At 36.5% G+C, this 16561-nt stretch overlaps 1 protein-coding gene across 3 annotated transcripts in view; it reads right to left on the bottom strand.

Moving 5' to 3' along the window:
• SPHKAP (SPHK1 interactor, AKAP domain containing) overlaps window positions 1-16561 on the bottom strand; it is a 185953-nt gene that overhangs the window by 158373 nt on the left and 11019 nt on the right. For 2 of the 3 annotated variants that reach the window (XM_008259274.5, XM_008259276.5), the window contains exon 2: window positions 3889-3967. The exons of the other annotated variant lie outside the window; for it this stretch is intronic. In XM_008259274.5, the coding sequence (XP_008257496.2) occupies window positions 3889-3967 (79 nt within the window). The remainder of the gene's footprint in view (window positions 1-3888; window positions 3968-16561) is intronic. 3 annotated transcript variants of the gene reach the window in all.

Here is a 16561-nt window from a genome sequence, read left to right as displayed (position 1 = left end):
GCTCCATAGCATCGATAAGATATTCCAACATTCTATAGAACGTGTTTATTTCTTATATTCCTTATTTATTATGTTTTTTTCTCACCACTTTTAGGTTACAGACTCCATAAATACACTTGGCCTTTGGTTTTTCATGTTTTCCCCTGGTGCAGGAAGAGCTCAGTAAGTATTTACTGAATCAATGAGTTGATCAAACATCAAGTATTTGCATAGATTTGCATGCATAATAACACAAAAACATTAACAGCAGTTATCTTTAGGTTTATTTGTGAAACTTGCTAGTTTCAATAGATTTAACATACGTTATTTTGTAACCAGAGCAAGTTCTTTGTTTTAAATGGATGGTCTGAAGATCTCTGAAAATCTTGTGTTTATGAACAAATTTGGGGATGTAAGTTTCTAACAGTCCTAAGGAATTTCCTTGATTATGAAATAAGTTTATCCTTTCAAATTGAATGAAAATTTGCAATCTTACATCTAAGTCACTGCTGTCTTGGTGACTCCCCTTGGGTCTCACTAAAGGTAAAGGTAATTTACCTCAGCAGTGAAAGTGGACTGAGTGTTGGTAGAGAAGAAAAACCAACAAAACCCAGCAATTACTGCCTTAAAGCACTTGGCAGAAGTTTCGATGCAGCCGGAGGACAATATTTTATCACAGATCATTATCTGTTCATCTGTATATTGCTACACTCATCTCTCTGGGGGACCAGACTGTCAAACGATTTCATAGTTGTCTGTAATAAATGAAATTAAACCTGGACAATCCTATGGAATGCTTCACTGATTCTGGATAATGAGGCTTGCCTTAGATCAAAAGCTAAAGTTCTTGGAGGCTTCAGGAGGGAGTTTCTGGAACAGTTTAAGACACCAATATCATCACAACATAAATTCATATCCCCTTAAAAATAGTTGCCCCAGATCTGATGATGTAAGAACATCTCCGCTAGTGGTTTCATGTTTCTTTAAATATCTTAATGGATTCCGAATTTAATTGAGCTCTTTATTGGCTATATTAGAGTGTTTTATTTTTTTTAATCCAAAACCTATATGGAGATTTTCAAGAACTAAAACAATGCTTGGTTTATTGCAACAGGATTGAAGGACATTCTTTAATAAAGAGGGGGATAACATTGCCCAGGAGATGAGTGTTCTCAAACACTTTGGCAAACAAATTAGGATTTAATGAATGGTTCTGGATGTACCTGGAGTTTCTATTAACACAACTAGTGATTATTTCAACGTAGCTCAAGTAAGTTAATTCTTTCATGATGAACTCACTTTCATTTTATGACTTTAAAAAGTACAGCTTGCTAAATGTCACAAAATTATAAAAAATAGAATAAATTTGACAGAGCAGTTTATATCAGAGATAGCAATGACAGTATGAAACGGACTCACTCATTCAGGGCCATTAGCATGCACAGTATTAAAGTTTTTTAAATTAGCTGCCAACCTGAAAACCAGAAGAATGCATCTAAAAAACACAAAGTTCCCATCTTCTCTAGAAAAATTGGTAAACAGCCTACACTGGGCAGTAATTGGTAAACTAGGGACCCTATACACCATGCTCTGTAAACTTGCTGTATTCATTTTCATTAAAAGTATTGCTATGGAAAAGATCTGATACGTGACCACTGGATAGCAAATATCCCACAAATGTTGTTCAACTTAGATTTTCTTCCCCCCAGAATTTTTTCTTTGGCTTTTGCATTAGAAAAATATTTTTATTTTTTTGGCATGGAGACTTATTGAGAGCAGTTTTGGATTCACAGCAAATTTAAAAGGCAGACTTCAGAGTTCTCATCTACCCCTTTCCCCTTTCATACACAACCTCTCTCATTATCAACGCCTCCACCAGAACAGTGCATTTTTACAATTGCTGAACCTTCACAGTTATATCCCAATAGCCCAAAGTCCACAATTTATATAGGGGTTCCTTCTTGGAATTACACAGGAAAAATGTAATGTGTATCCATAATTACAGGATATTTTCCCTGCCTTAAAATCTGTACTGCACTGCTCTCAGATTTTTAGAATTGCATACTTGTGCCATGAGTTAGCTTTGCACTTAGATTTATTAACGTTTTATAGTGAATTTGCATTGCTTTTTGAAATAAAGCACTTTGAAATGTAATTTTATAAGGTTGGAGCAGGCTTTTTTGCTGTCATAGCAGAGGGCTTCAGAACCTAGCCAGCAAGCCACTTAATACAACTAGCAGCAAATTGGATTTTTTGTTCCTGTAGGAGGTAACAGCTATAAAAATCACAATTCAGTAAAAAAGATCCTTTCCTATCAATGTTAATATCTATCAACCTCCATTTAAAGGTACATTGTGTTTCCTATTGAAAGAAGAAGGGTTTTATAGTTTAGCTGGAGTTGAGTTAAATTGCCTATTTTGTTTCTAAATTTGTTGTTTAGAATATTTGGTTAACTAGTGAATCCTACAAAATTCTTAGCACAATGCCTGCCAATTAGTCAGTAATGAATAAATGTGAAAATGTCAGTCATGCATCACTTTAAAGAATCCTGTAATCTATCTTTAAGTAAATCAGATAACAATAAAGATGGTTTTCCAATTCTAACCTCATGTCTTTGTCTCTGACAGAATTCAGCCTAGGTACAGATAGCAGTGAATCTATCAGGCAAGCAAAATAACCCATATCAACCATGAATAGATCTTCGATATTTTTAAAACAAATACAAAAGACACATAAATTATAACTACAATATTAGAAATCTGTAGAAATAAATGAAACAACATTTAACAACATCCACACATTAAATAATTAAACCACAGGGAAGAGTAGTTGTTAATATAAATGGGACAAAATTCAAAAATTTCTTATGCCATCTATTGCAGTGAAAATATTACTGTGTGCTGGAAGTCAGAGAACTTGAACTTGGATCTCAACTCTGCCACTTTCACTCATTTAACCTTGGGAAAGCTTCTTTCCCTCCCTGAGCCTCAGTTCTCCCCTGGTTAACAGGGACTGTCACTACTACTTTACAGGCCCTTTGATCCTGAAGGGTGGGCTCTCAGGTAGTGGAATATACACACTATGTGGAGTGCCTGTTGCCCCTCCCCATGTTGACAGGATCTTCCCACTTGTACAGCCCTCCCAGCCTCATAGCAAGAAGCTGTTGGCCTGTCGTGTTGAGAAGGACTCTGAGACTGAGTGGCATCAGGTTCATCAAGAGGTTCAATCTGGGCTCTAAACCTGGAAGATACTGCCCCTGAGCTGTGCTGTTTTTTTGGATGTCAATCTGTCTTCAGGAGATTGAACTGGCTTTTGTTACCTGCTCTTTTAAGAACTGTTTTTCTTCCCTGTGCTCCCATTTTTTGGGGACCTTGGGACGCAGATAAGTGCAGTGCAGAAAAGAGGTGAGGATTAGCACGGAGAAACATCTCACTGGCTGTTGCAGATTGAGTGGCTACTCCTGCTGAGGGAAGAAGGCTGATTGGGTCATTGAGGTATATTCCAAACACAATGCCAGGCAGGACTTCATGAAAGTGGAAGATGAAAACCATCTTCCTCCTTCTGTGATCTGAGGGATGAGGAAAGCTCATCAGGAAAGCCTGATAATTTCTACCACCTGCCACATTTTGGTGCTGAAATCTCTCCTAATGTTAGTCCAGCTGGAAGAGGGGAGTATGACCCTGGAAGGCTGGAACGCCAGACAGGGAAACTTTAACTGTAAAGGAGAGGTAAGGTACACAGCATGGTTTGCAGTTTGGCAGAAATGCTGGTAAGCAGGAAGCTTGTGTGGTTAGAGTCAAAATCTGAGAGATGGGATCCCGGGGCACTCATGCGATATTGCACTGAAAGAGGAGGCGCTGGGCATGATTTGATTTTATAACCCCCTTGGTCCCACATCCCACAACCAACCTGGATTCCTGGGAGTGTCTCCTGGTGGGCAGGGCAGCAGAGAAGCAGGTAGGAGAGTTTGATTCAACTACCCACATGGCTGATGGAGAAGACCACACCCACAATAAAGGAGTTACAAACACCAGCAGATTTGGAGAGGAAGAAAAAGAGGGGAGGGGTGGGGGGAAAAAAAAGAAACAGAAATTTTAGTATAATTTAAGAGGAAAGACACAGATTTACAGCAGGCTGTTTTTAAAAAGAACAAAAGTGGCTAAATGGTGAAGTTGTAACAATTTTGTAAAAATAAAAAAAGTCAGAAAAGGGTTCAGAGATTACAGGCATATTTCAGATTGCATGCATTTTTAATTATGCTGGATTTTTGCCTGTGGTGGACTTTCACAGCTTTGATGCATTAAAAGGTAATTTACATCTTGTAGTAAGTGCAAGAACTCCTAACCTGGTTTACAGATGACTGTGCTTCTGAAGCCTAATATTTTGATAGAATAATATGGAAACAGATTTCAATGAATATTTGTTCTAGCTTCTTTGAATGTCTTCTACACAATGTTTACCTGTAAGGCCTGCTCTAATCTATTTTTCAGTGAAAAATCAGTACTATATTAATTCAAATCTCAAAAGTTATAAAGTCAGTATGAAAAAATAATATCTATATATGTATAGATACAAGCAAATGCGAACAAGAAGCAATAAGTTAAAATAAATTTGCACTTTACTGACTACTAGTCGCTGGTGAATGGGAATTCGGTCAAATTTTACTGTGTGAATAAAGGTGCCAGGGAAGAACACTGGTGGTCAAATAGCAGATGTCAAAGCAGGAAGTACCTGGTTCAGGGGCGGGAGGAGAGAAGCCATGTTTACTATCACCTTTAGCTTTTTTAGAAAAATGTCTTGCAAGCTGTACATTTTTCTGTCAGGAGAGCTTCGCTTTCATTTCACAAGTTTCAACCTGCGGCCTTTTATTATCCCTCCATTCAGATGAGTTTCTAATTTTCATTATGATTTTATTGATCCACATGCATTTGAAAGTACATTATGAATTTCTGTTTATATGGAAAATTTTAATTTAACTTTTCATTATCGATTTCTATTTGTATTGCATTGTGCTCAGCCAGCATGTTGTACATGGCAGTAATCAATGGTACTTGTTTGAAATTTCTTTTCAATCTACTGTGGATGGCCAATTTCTGTAAATGTTCTATACAGTGTGCAGATTTGGTTATAGCATTCTGTATATTTATACTGAGTTGGTTATGATGTTTAAATCAGCAGAGTCCATACTGGTAATTTTGGATGATTTCTTTTTGTAATTCTGTCCATTTTTACTATTTTAATTTTGAGACTAGTTTGTTAGGTGAATGTAAATTTAAAGTGGTATGTCTTGTTGTTTTGCTGGTAATCATTGTGTAGTAACATTCTTTACTTCTGACAACGCTCTTTTAACTTTCATTTTGTCTGATAATGGTGAACTGCATCAGTGTTCTTTGCATAGATATTGCACAGCATAAATTTTTACATCCTTTTCAGTGTCCTATGTTTTAAACATATCTTACTTATTTAATTTTTAAATATCCAGACGGTAATGTTTGCGTTTTTTTGGGAGCATTTAGCTTATTTACCAGAATTTAATCGCTAGGATATTTGGTCTGTTTTACTTATGCTTCCAACGTGCCCCAACCCCACTTTAGTTTCTTGTCCCAGTTGCATCATATGAGTTGTCATTTTTGGAAATAGTTATGGTACATGTTAAATTCCTAACCACTAGTGCCTTTCTCAAGTTACCATGATGTATTATCAAGGTATTTAATCGTATTTTATCGTCTAAGTTACTCTCAGTAACTGTGACTTCATTGACAGCTTCTTTATTTTGTTCTTAATTCAATCCAGTTTCTTTCAGAAGACAAAAATCCCGACCCAGAGGTGGGCCAGTACCTCTGTTTGAAGTTTAATAATAAGTACCTTTTTCATTCATTCATTGATTGCCATTCAGAAATAAAAATTGGTGAAGTAAGAATTCTTTGGTTTCTAGAAATAGATAAGAATAAAGTAAGTGGAATGTAGATTCTTACATAGCTATAACCTACAGGAAACTATTATTACTGGAAAGCTCAAGTATTATGCACCATATGAATCATAGCAATATAAGAAAATTGCTTACTAAAAAGGCCAAAAATAAGCAAATATAATTTTGTGTTTCAGGTTTTATAACTTCATAGATTCACAAATAGTCGATGTTTAAAAAAGATTTTTTTTTTCCCTTGGAAATGATATTGCATCCCTTCCAGGAAAAGCAAAGCATGGAATTTCACTGAGGCGGAGCTGCTGAATGTGTTTCATTTTTATTGGGACAGTGAAGCCATTGGCACAGCAGGTTTATGCTGTTGTCTCATTAGATGTCACCGAGAAAAGTGAACCAAGAGCAGAAAGTGAACAAACCCAGCTAGAGTGATTATGTAGAGACTTCTGGGCTGCTTAGCACATCAAAGCAGTTAGTCTCTAAATTCTAAAATGTTCAAACAAACTTCTGAAGAAATCCCATAACTGTACTGCTTATTTCAAATTACCATTGTACACAGGCAACAGAGCTTCTATATGGTACAAAGAAGGCAAAGCAGAGCCTCAAGACATAGGGACCACTGCTAATCATAGCTCAGGCAGAAGACTGGCAGGTTTCCTGTTTATTAGCCAATTTCTGGGTAGAGTGGTACTGAAAATATGCTATGTAGGAGAGCACTTTTAGAAATGTGAGAGGTTATTCAAGCTAAGATGGCCCAACTCAGAGAATAAGATTGTCTCGATCTAGAAACTATAATTCATATTTTCAGTAGCTAACTTCTAAGTACAACATGCAGAAGAATATAATCCTTCTAAACAATTATATGGCTATATACAAATCTGTACACACATGATTCTTTCCAAAATTTTATTTCCTTATTTAAGAGGGAGGAGGGTGGGAGAGAGAGAGAGAAAGAACTCCCACCTAACAGTTAACTCCCCAAATGTCCACAATGGCCAAGTGGACGTTGTGCTCAAAGCTAGGAGCTGGGATATCAATATAGGTTTTTTCTGGTGTCAAGGACCCAGTTACTTGATCCATCACTATTGTCATACAGGATCTACATCAGCGGGAAACTGGAGTCATGAGCTGGAGGCAGGTATTGAATTCAGGCACTCCAATGTGGAACACAGGTATCTTAACCTCTAGGCTAAATGCCCACCCCAACATAGTTATTCCTTATTCTTTCAGCAGATAGTTACTGAGCATTAAGCATTGAGCAAGGTGCTCAAGTTATTGCAATCAATAGACAAAACCCCAAGCTTTAATAAAGTTTTCATTGTATTAGAGTTAGACAAAAAGAGCAATATATATTAATGTAAAATATGTAAGAGATTAAGGAAAATGAAATATAATCATTCTTGTAAAGTATTTTCAATAGGTTGCCTAGTTTTCTTTGCACACAAATATGAAGACTCAAGTCAGGAAACAATAAGATACACATTCAGGGTAGTTAAATAATTTTGCTTAACTCATGCAATAGGAAATAAAATATGATCTTAAGCTCACATTTTCCAATTCTAGGCCTTGGGATTTTTCCATTGCAATGCACTGTATTTTTTTCTTTTATTTTTTAAAGATTTATTTATTAGTTGAAAGTCAGAGTTAAACAGAGAGAGGAGAGGCAGAGAGAGAGAGAGTGAGAGAAAGGTCTTCCATCTGATGGTTCACTCCCCAATTGGCTGCAACGGCTGCAGCTGCGCCGATCCGAAGCCAGGAGTCAGGAGCCTCCTCCAGGTCTCCCACGTGGGAACAGGGGCTCAAGGACTTGGGCCATCTTCTACTGCTTTCCCAGGCCATAGCAGAAGGCTGGATCAGAAGTGGAGCAGTGGGGTCTCGAACCAGCGCCCATATGGGATGCTGGCGCTTCAGGCCAAGGTGTTAACCCACTGCACCACAGCACCTGCCCCATGCAATGCACTGTTTATATAGCACCAAAATAAATTAAATGTTGTCAAAGAGCTGTGTATAGACTATCATGGAACTAAATATCCAAATAATCTGAAAGATTCAATATATCTGAATATGTCAAAGATTTCCACTCACAGAATCCAACCGATGAGAATATAATGAAGCAGCTGGATAATTAGCAATGAAACACTTGCTATTTTCTTTTCTTCATTTGTTTTTTCAAGTAAAAATTGGTTTTAGAGGAATTCTGACTCTATTTGCCTCATTGCAAGTGCTTCTGTTTTCTTGGACTGTTAGTATGGGAAAACAGAACAATTTGGGGGAACAGCAGTGGGAGAAAGCTAGCGAGCAGAACACACGTGTCTGATTGTTTTACAAATGCCAGGAAAACCTTCATTGGGGAATCTTGGAAATAAACACCAATTCTGGAATGTTTTCACAAACCAGTGAAATAGCCACAGAAAGTCACTAGCTGTTTTGTTAGGGTTGAATAATTATGATTGCTAAAAGGAAAAGAATGCCACCAAGAAAATAAGCACCACATTTCAAATAGCGTTTTGTTTTATTTGTTTAACCAAGCCATAGTTATTTGTCTGCTGCAGAATGTGTAAGACAACAGGTATTATGTAGCATACACACATCACATTGGGCTGTGGTTAGGGATTTGAGTTGTCATAGGAAATAGGAAAGTCTTAGAGGTTGGCAAGATACATAAGGAGCAGAAATCTAGCCCTTCTTAAATCCAGTGGTGTGAGCAGGTGGCAAAATTTCGGAAGGGACATTTTTTTGTACCAGAAGAAGCTGAATCATTAAGCACTAGGGCTCCCAGATTGAGACGAAGATCTTTCTGTCGCACATTGAAAGGGAACAGAAAGCAGTTGCCTATCTGTGAACAACCAGGTGTCAGCAGCCACAATGTTGAACTGGGAAACACAGACACTCCCAATTCCTTCCGGTAGATTTTAGTTTGTGGCATGATCCTAGAAATAACGGAGATTAAGCTAGTTGAGTTCTATAGGGGGCCCAGAGAGACATAGAGAAAGAAAAAGAATTTCAGAAAACAAAGAAATGATACTCTGTGTTCTCTGCTAAAATGTTAGGGATACTAGTGTTTTGGTTTAATTCCTTCAGATATTGTGCCCACCATAGAAGACAGAGTCTAAAATACTTAAAAGACCCACTTTCTTCTCCCTCCTCATTTATATACATTCTCAAAAACTTAAACCCCCCTCCTATTTTATTCTTCTCTCCCTCTTTTTCTCCCTAACATCAGTGAGAAAATACTGTACAGACAATAGAATCTATACTTACATAGCAGGTCAGCATGGGTGTTTGCAGATGTGGGCAGCATTGCCACCTTCCATATCTGCATGGCATATGGCCAACCTGTTGAGTGTTTCTGGGTGTGTTTGTATATCTTGAGACTCAAGAAATAGTTTTAAAATGCCCTCTTAATGATAAATGCCATTTACGAATAAATCTTTGGTGATCCTGTGATCTTAACTCCCTAGCCCCCTCTCTGTTTCTTCCCCCAAGAATTATGATATCAAAATCTAATTAATTGGCAACAATAACTGTTCCTGTTTATGGAACATTTATAAAATGCCAAGCACTGGGTTATGTCCTGTATATGCATACACTCAGTGATTCTAGCTACTTCAGCATGAATAACTTCACTATCACTGTTTTTAGTAAGAAAGTCCAGTGGTCTCTGAGGCTTAACATATTCTGACTTTCAACTCTGAGGTCTTTGTCATCCACCACCTCCTCATTTCCTGTATCCTGGGCACACACACAGGGTTTACTGAAACACTGTACTGCTCTACTGCTCAGGACTTCCCCAGCTGCTACTTAGGCTTCCAGAACCACTCTTCATCCAGAGGTCCTCTTTACCTGTCCCAATCAAATCTTTTATTAACATTATCATATGTTCTTATAAACTGTGTTCTTTCCCTTTGCAGCACTCATGCCAGTTGGCTATATAATCCACCAACACCATTGTTTGCCAAATGTCTGTCTCTCTCAGTGCTACCAAGAGTCCATCACATTGCAGCTTGGGTCTTTTTGTGTTCTTCAGTGAAACTCCAGCTGCTATTATCCAGCCTGTGGTAAAGACTATTGGATAAGTAAATCAGTGAATTATTTTTGGTAAGGCTTATTCCCACCTTATATTGGATTTTAATTCTCTATAAAGAATTTTGTTTCTGTGGTAACTGTTGTTGTCCCCACTGTGGGGCTCAGTGACTTAGTGATGGTGAGGAACTACACGCAGATCTGTCTCACTGTGGTCCTCGTCACTATAAACACTGTGAGAAGACTGTCGCACAACTCTCCTCCAATGGATCTACCAGGTGTCTTTCAGACTTTGAACCACATTGTGGTTTCATCAAAAGGGAAGAGGGGGTGGGCATTTATTGGCAGTCTGATGTCTTCCCAGAATACCTCTAGATGATTCCTATTAATGCAATTCAAATTACTGCCTATGTATTAAAAATAGAAAAATAAAGTATTAAAAATAGATTGATGAAGTGTTTTGGAGATAGAAACCACTCTGTGCATTTCTCTACAGTGGAGAATTTCTCAGAGGTTTGAGCTTTTGAAATATTCAAATGCACCTGCACTGCTCAGTCAGATAATTCAATCATCTACAGAAAATGTTTGTGAAAATGGAAAAGACTTTCAGCAGTGCTATTCCCTGGAGAAAATCTGGGAAATTAAATGTCACTGCAAATCCCCCCCAAAGAATCAGTTGTCCTTTTATTCAGAAGCCTGTTCCTGCAGTTAAAAGACTGAATAAGAAAATAAATGTTTCATTAACTAAATGGACTGACCACTTTACAGTTAGCCTCCAGTAAACATCCCTTTTCACTAACTTTGAGTGTTATTTTTGCCCACTGAATCAATAACTTTTGTGGCTGTTGCCTGTTGATGATTTAAGAAGTCATGACTTTTAGTTAAATAAAATTCTCATAAATTGAAATGCGAATTCGCAAAAAGATGAAGGAATTCAGAAAGGAAAAGCAAGAGCTGTTGGAGGCCTTTCCAATCACATGTCAAACCACTAGCAACTGAGTCTGGCAGAATGAGACCAGTTAATGTCAGAAGAGAATAAAATCAATGAGGACCATAGCATGACATATTTCACGAAAGACAGATTTTGAGAATCAAACAATTAAAGGAAATGTTGACAAAAGTGATAACATTGTTGAATATATTTACTGATCAGATACTACTTCTGGTCTTGTGACACAAAATGCTATGTTAGCATATAACTTTGAGGAGAAAATCATGCTCTTCCAAACCTAAGATCCTTTTTAGTAAAGTAAATTCACAGACATATTAATTCTGTTTACTAATATGACAGACCTCATTATAGCGGACTTACTTTATATGCTTGTTTCCTGGTGACGAAGACCACAATCAAGACAGAATGTTTCATTCTTTTCAGTAAGCCTGTAAGAATTCCCTCTATTTTTCTCCCTTTGCTCAACTATCCATATTAGTCTCATGTGGTGTTCCAATTTAAAAATTGGATTAGATCTTCACCTTTTTGGTTTGCTGTTTCTAAATGTTCTAAGTCAGCCTTTGTAATATATCTCAGGCCCAAAACTAACACTGAAGAGAATGTTATCATTCATTAATATTTTGTCCACATTCCTTCTTCTTCATGAAGAATGACTATGATCTACAAGGGTAGACTTTTATTGAAATTATGGTAACAGCTTCTCTGGTTAATATGGTCTCTGGATATTTAATTTTCCTTGGATACTTATTTTAGAGTGATTTATGTGATAGACTTGCAGCTCATTTTCTTAAAGGAATGATTCCTACACAGACACTAAACTAGTTCCACCTTCGCAAGAGGGACAACTACTGACAGTTTAATAGAATTTCATGTCAAGTTACTGATCTGTTGAAAAAAAAAATACCCAAGTAAGGTGAATAGAACTTTTTATTTGTGATTTTGAATCACTGTTAACTCATTTAGAAAAAATTAAAATTAAAAATCTTCAGGTTATATTGAGTGCATGAGTCAGTGGTGAGCACACTATATTGGTTAATATTTCACTTAGAGAAACATAATGTCAGTTGATTATTTACTTTTATCCGAGTTTTATTTTTGCTTTAAATTACTCTCAAAATTCTTTATTTCTTTGACTAAATTAAGTGGAAGAACTGGCTACTCATCCTGAAAATCAATGGATAAGTATATTATAGGCACAGTCAATCAAAAGACATTTATGGTACTATTTTTACATTCTTAATTCAAAATTAAGATTTATAACACAAAAGAGAAATCAAATGTGTTGTATAACTTGTGATAATAATAAATTATAAAGAGAGGATATTATATGTTTATAGAATATCGTTGGAAGCAGCATTAAATATATAAAGATTCTTACATTTTATTTAATGTTTGTAATATGAGAGAAAAGTAGACTAAAATGTAAAAGGAAAAAATTTAAAAAATCTATTTTTAGGCATTAGTACCCTTGATTCAAAGTCACATCCAATGGATTTATATAGATATTTACATACATATATATATACACGCAGTTATACATATACATAGATGCATGTATATGCACATACAAATAGATGCACACACAAAATTAATACAGAATATATTGTGTACAATGTATATAATATATTCAATGTATAATGGATATTGTATATATACACACCTAATGATACATCCAATGAATATATACCTGTGTGTGTGTTTGCATCATGTTTAATGAGTAACTGAAAAATATATAACACAAATTTTCACCTTCTTTATTATATATTTAAATAGTTGATTTTACTTTAATAACTAATAGCTTTAAAGAAATTACATCTATTGATTAAAGAAAGTCTATTAAACATGAATAGACCACTATTTTACATGAGTTACAATTTGCCACCTGTATTTTTCATTCCTATAATATACAGGAAAATCATTACTTTCCATTTCTTATCAAGAAAATGAGTGACTGAGATAGGCATGTAATGAGGGTATCCCATCTTGTTCCACTAAGAGTTTGTGATATGTAAAGGAAAATATAGAAATAATAAGGTGATTAAAAACAGATATTGAAGTTCAGGACTAAAGAAAATAGAAATGATAACAAAAGGTCAATACACAATTGAAAACCTTACAGACATTGAGGTCATAAACTTCTACACTATTGTTATAATTGAGCTTTGAGTTAGTTTCTGGGAATTCTGGCAGCTGAAGTGACATGAACAGTTACATATACATCATTTGTACTTTATGATATTGCTGATAAATATGTTCTACTATACCAAAATTTCCTGAAGCTTTCAATTATGAATTTTTAAATTTCATTTATTTGTTCTTTGTTTATTTGAAAAAACAGAGAGAGACACAGAGACAAAGTGATACAGAGAGACCCTCTATACTCTGGTTTAGTCCACAAATGCCCACAAAAGCAAGGGCTGAGCCAGGCTGAAGCCAGGAGCATAAAACTTAATCTAGTTTTCTCATGTGCAAGGCAGGGATCTAACCTCCTGAGCCATTATCTGTTGCTTCCAGGGATGAGTGTTAGTGGTAGAATTTGGAACTAGAAGAGCTGAGGTTTGAACACAGGCACTCCTGTATGGATGAAGACCACTCCAACTATGTTTTGGAGATGATGATTATAATCACGTTAAATTATCTTAAAATAATCCCAATACAGTAGTAAGTGTAATCAAGAGCTCTGCGTATAATTCTTCAGTATCTCCAGATATTTCTATGATTTCAGTAACTCATGTAATTTTTTTTGACTTAGGTTTGTTTATCTGTAAAGGAAGGGAGTTGGGCAAGACGATCTTTACCAATTCCTTGTAGTTCTAATATCCCATACCCAGTGGATCTCTTACACAGAGAGAATAGCACTTGGTAATTCAAAAAGCATGTTTTATATGTTGCTATTAAGAACCTAGGGGGCCGGCGCCGCGGCTCACTAGGCTAATCCTCCGCCTAGCGGCGCCGGCAGACCGGGTTCTAGTCCCGGTTGGGGCGCCGGATTCTGTCCCGGTTGCCCCTCTTCCAGGCCAGCCCTCTGCTGTGGCCAGGGAGTGCAGTGGAGGATGGCCCAGGTGCTTGGGCCCTGCACCCCATGGGAGACCAGGAAAAGCACCTGGCTCCTGGCTCCTGCCATCGGATCAGCGCGGTGCGCCGGCCGCAGCGCGCCGGCCGCGGCGGCCATTGGAGGGTGAACCAACGGCAAAGGAAGACCTTTCTCTCTGTCTCTCTCTCTCACTGTCCACTCTGCCTGTCAAAAAAAAAAAAAAAAAAAAAAAAAAAAAAAAAAAAAACCTGGGGGTCATCTGAACGTGGCCATCTTATTTGCTGTTAAGAACCAAATGTGAGAAGGAATGAATTCGTTTGACAATCACTTAGGAAATAGAAAAAAACAAACTTGTGTTAACATGTGCTAGGTATCTACTATTTCTTCTTTCATTGTTCTACCTGTAGCTCCACCCGCATGTATTGTGAGTATACACCTTGGCACTGATAATGTAAGGAAGGAGAGGACTTGTCTTTCTAACTTTATCCAGTGTCTTGAAGGTGTTAGTATGGAGTGATCAATGAATATTGCCTGATGATTTACTCTGCAAAATTCCTATTACATATTTGAAAACACTACAAAAATTAGTGTTCAGTCAACCACTAGGCAGTAGAGATGGATTTAACATGGAATTTGGAGTTTAATACTGTTTATCTTGAAAATTGTATGGAGTCAAAATAACATTTAAAAACCCATAAAGAGTATTATAGATTATGGTATATTGGATTTTGTGAAAAATTTGTGAAGATACATGTGTATGTTCTACATAAGAATATACAAAATACAATACAAATACAAGTGTAAGTTTGCCACAGTTTTAATGAGAGAAAAGGACAAAGAAATGAAAGAATAAAGAAAGAGAAATTGATATTTGTGTTATTGCAAGTTATAGCTCTGACAAGGCAAAAATAGCAAAAACAAAAACATTTGCAAATAACCCAATGTTAGAATGGGCAGTCAATCTAAACAGACGTGACTCAAAAGAAGACATACAATAGTCAAAGGGTACGTGAAAAAAATGTATCAGTTTTTCATCAGTGAAATGAAAATCAAAACCACCAAGAGATGTACTACACAATGTTTGTGGGAATGTAAACTAATATGATCACTGGAAATTCTTTTTTAAAAAAATAGAAATAGGGCAAGCATTAAGGCATAGTGGGTTATGCTGCTGCTCAGGACACCCACATCCCATAAATGAGTACTGGTTCAAGTATGGATACTCTGTTTCCAATTCAGCTCACTGCTTATGTGCCTGGGAAGTAGAGGATGATGGCTCAAGTGCTTGAGTCCCTGTCACCCCCAACACAGATCAGGGTGAAGTTCTTGGCTACTGGATTCAGCCTGGCCCAGCTCTACTGTTGTGGTCATTTGCAGAGTGAATCAACAGATGTATGAACTTTCTCTCTCTTTCTCCCTCTCTCTGTCACTCTGCCCTCATAAATAAAAAATAAATAAATAAATCTATTTTAACACCCTAAATATGAAACTACTGTAATTCAGAGATCCTATTCCTGGATATGTGTCCAAGGAAAATGAAATTAGTCTGTCAAAGAGATATCTGGATCAACCATATTTATTGCAGCATTATTCAAAATTGCTATGAAATGGAAATCACCTAAATGTCTGTTCCACTGATAAATTAATAAAGAATATGTGGTACATATGAACAATGAAATAAAACTCTGCCATGAAAAGGATGGAATTTTGTCACTCACAATAATATGGACAGAAATGCAGGTCACTATTAAGTGAAATAAGTTCAGCATAGAAAAGAAAATACACATGATCTCACTGATATGTGGAGTCAGAAAGAAGATGATCTCATAGAAGTTCAACATATAATTGTGATTACCAGAGGCTGGGGAAAGAAGTGGAGACAGAGGAATGGGAATAAGTTGTAATTGGTAATAAATTACATCTACATAGGAGTAAGAGGTTCCGTAGTTCTGTTGCACAATACAGTGACTGTAGACAATGTGCTGCATTGTTTTTCTTAAGAAGAAAGGGAGAAATCTGGATGAAAGGATTTTGAGTGTTTTTACCACAAAGAGAATATAAATGCTTAGAGATAGGTTTTTGCATTGATGGGACATTACATGACATGTACACGTACTGCAACATTACATGATACCTCATAAGTGTGTAAAATTTTAATGTGTTGAAAAAAACATTTTAAATTAAAAAATTAAAAGAAAAATTGCATAATCCCAAAATTGCAAGAGTTAAATGTGTAGGTGGTATAATACTTCTATATCTGTAAATGGCAACAGCTGTGTGAGACTATGAAATGGGCAGTGTTGAACTGATACCAAGAGGAGAGTGTGTTTACCAGTTCACATCCATAGCCCTACGAAGTGATATGTACAGTTCATGATGTTGTTAATATCTGGAGCTGAATTATAGTACCTGCTTCTTAACTGCTTGTACAAACAGTCAGAGTGAGTCTCATTTCTATCTTTTCTAACCTCTTCCCATTATCATTACATACATACAGAAATACATTCTATGTACTTGAATGAACTTTGGAAATTGGTTAGTTGTTTCAGTTTAGCTACATTGAATGACTAACCTATCACAGAGAAGTGACAGTCTTGTTACTCTTATCTTGTATTTTAAAAAGAAATAAGGAATGGTAAGGGGAAGACAT

This window comes from Oryctolagus cuniculus, chromosome 3 (genome assembly GCF_051225735.1).
Source record: "Oryctolagus cuniculus isolate XC-2025 breed Fujian yellow rabbit chromosome 3, ASM5122573v1, whole genome shotgun sequence".
Lineage (NCBI taxonomy): Eukaryota > Metazoa > Chordata > Mammalia > Lagomorpha > Leporidae > Oryctolagus > Oryctolagus cuniculus.
Note: the sequence above shows the minus strand (reverse complement) of the source record. Positions and strands in the feature narration are given on the sequence as shown.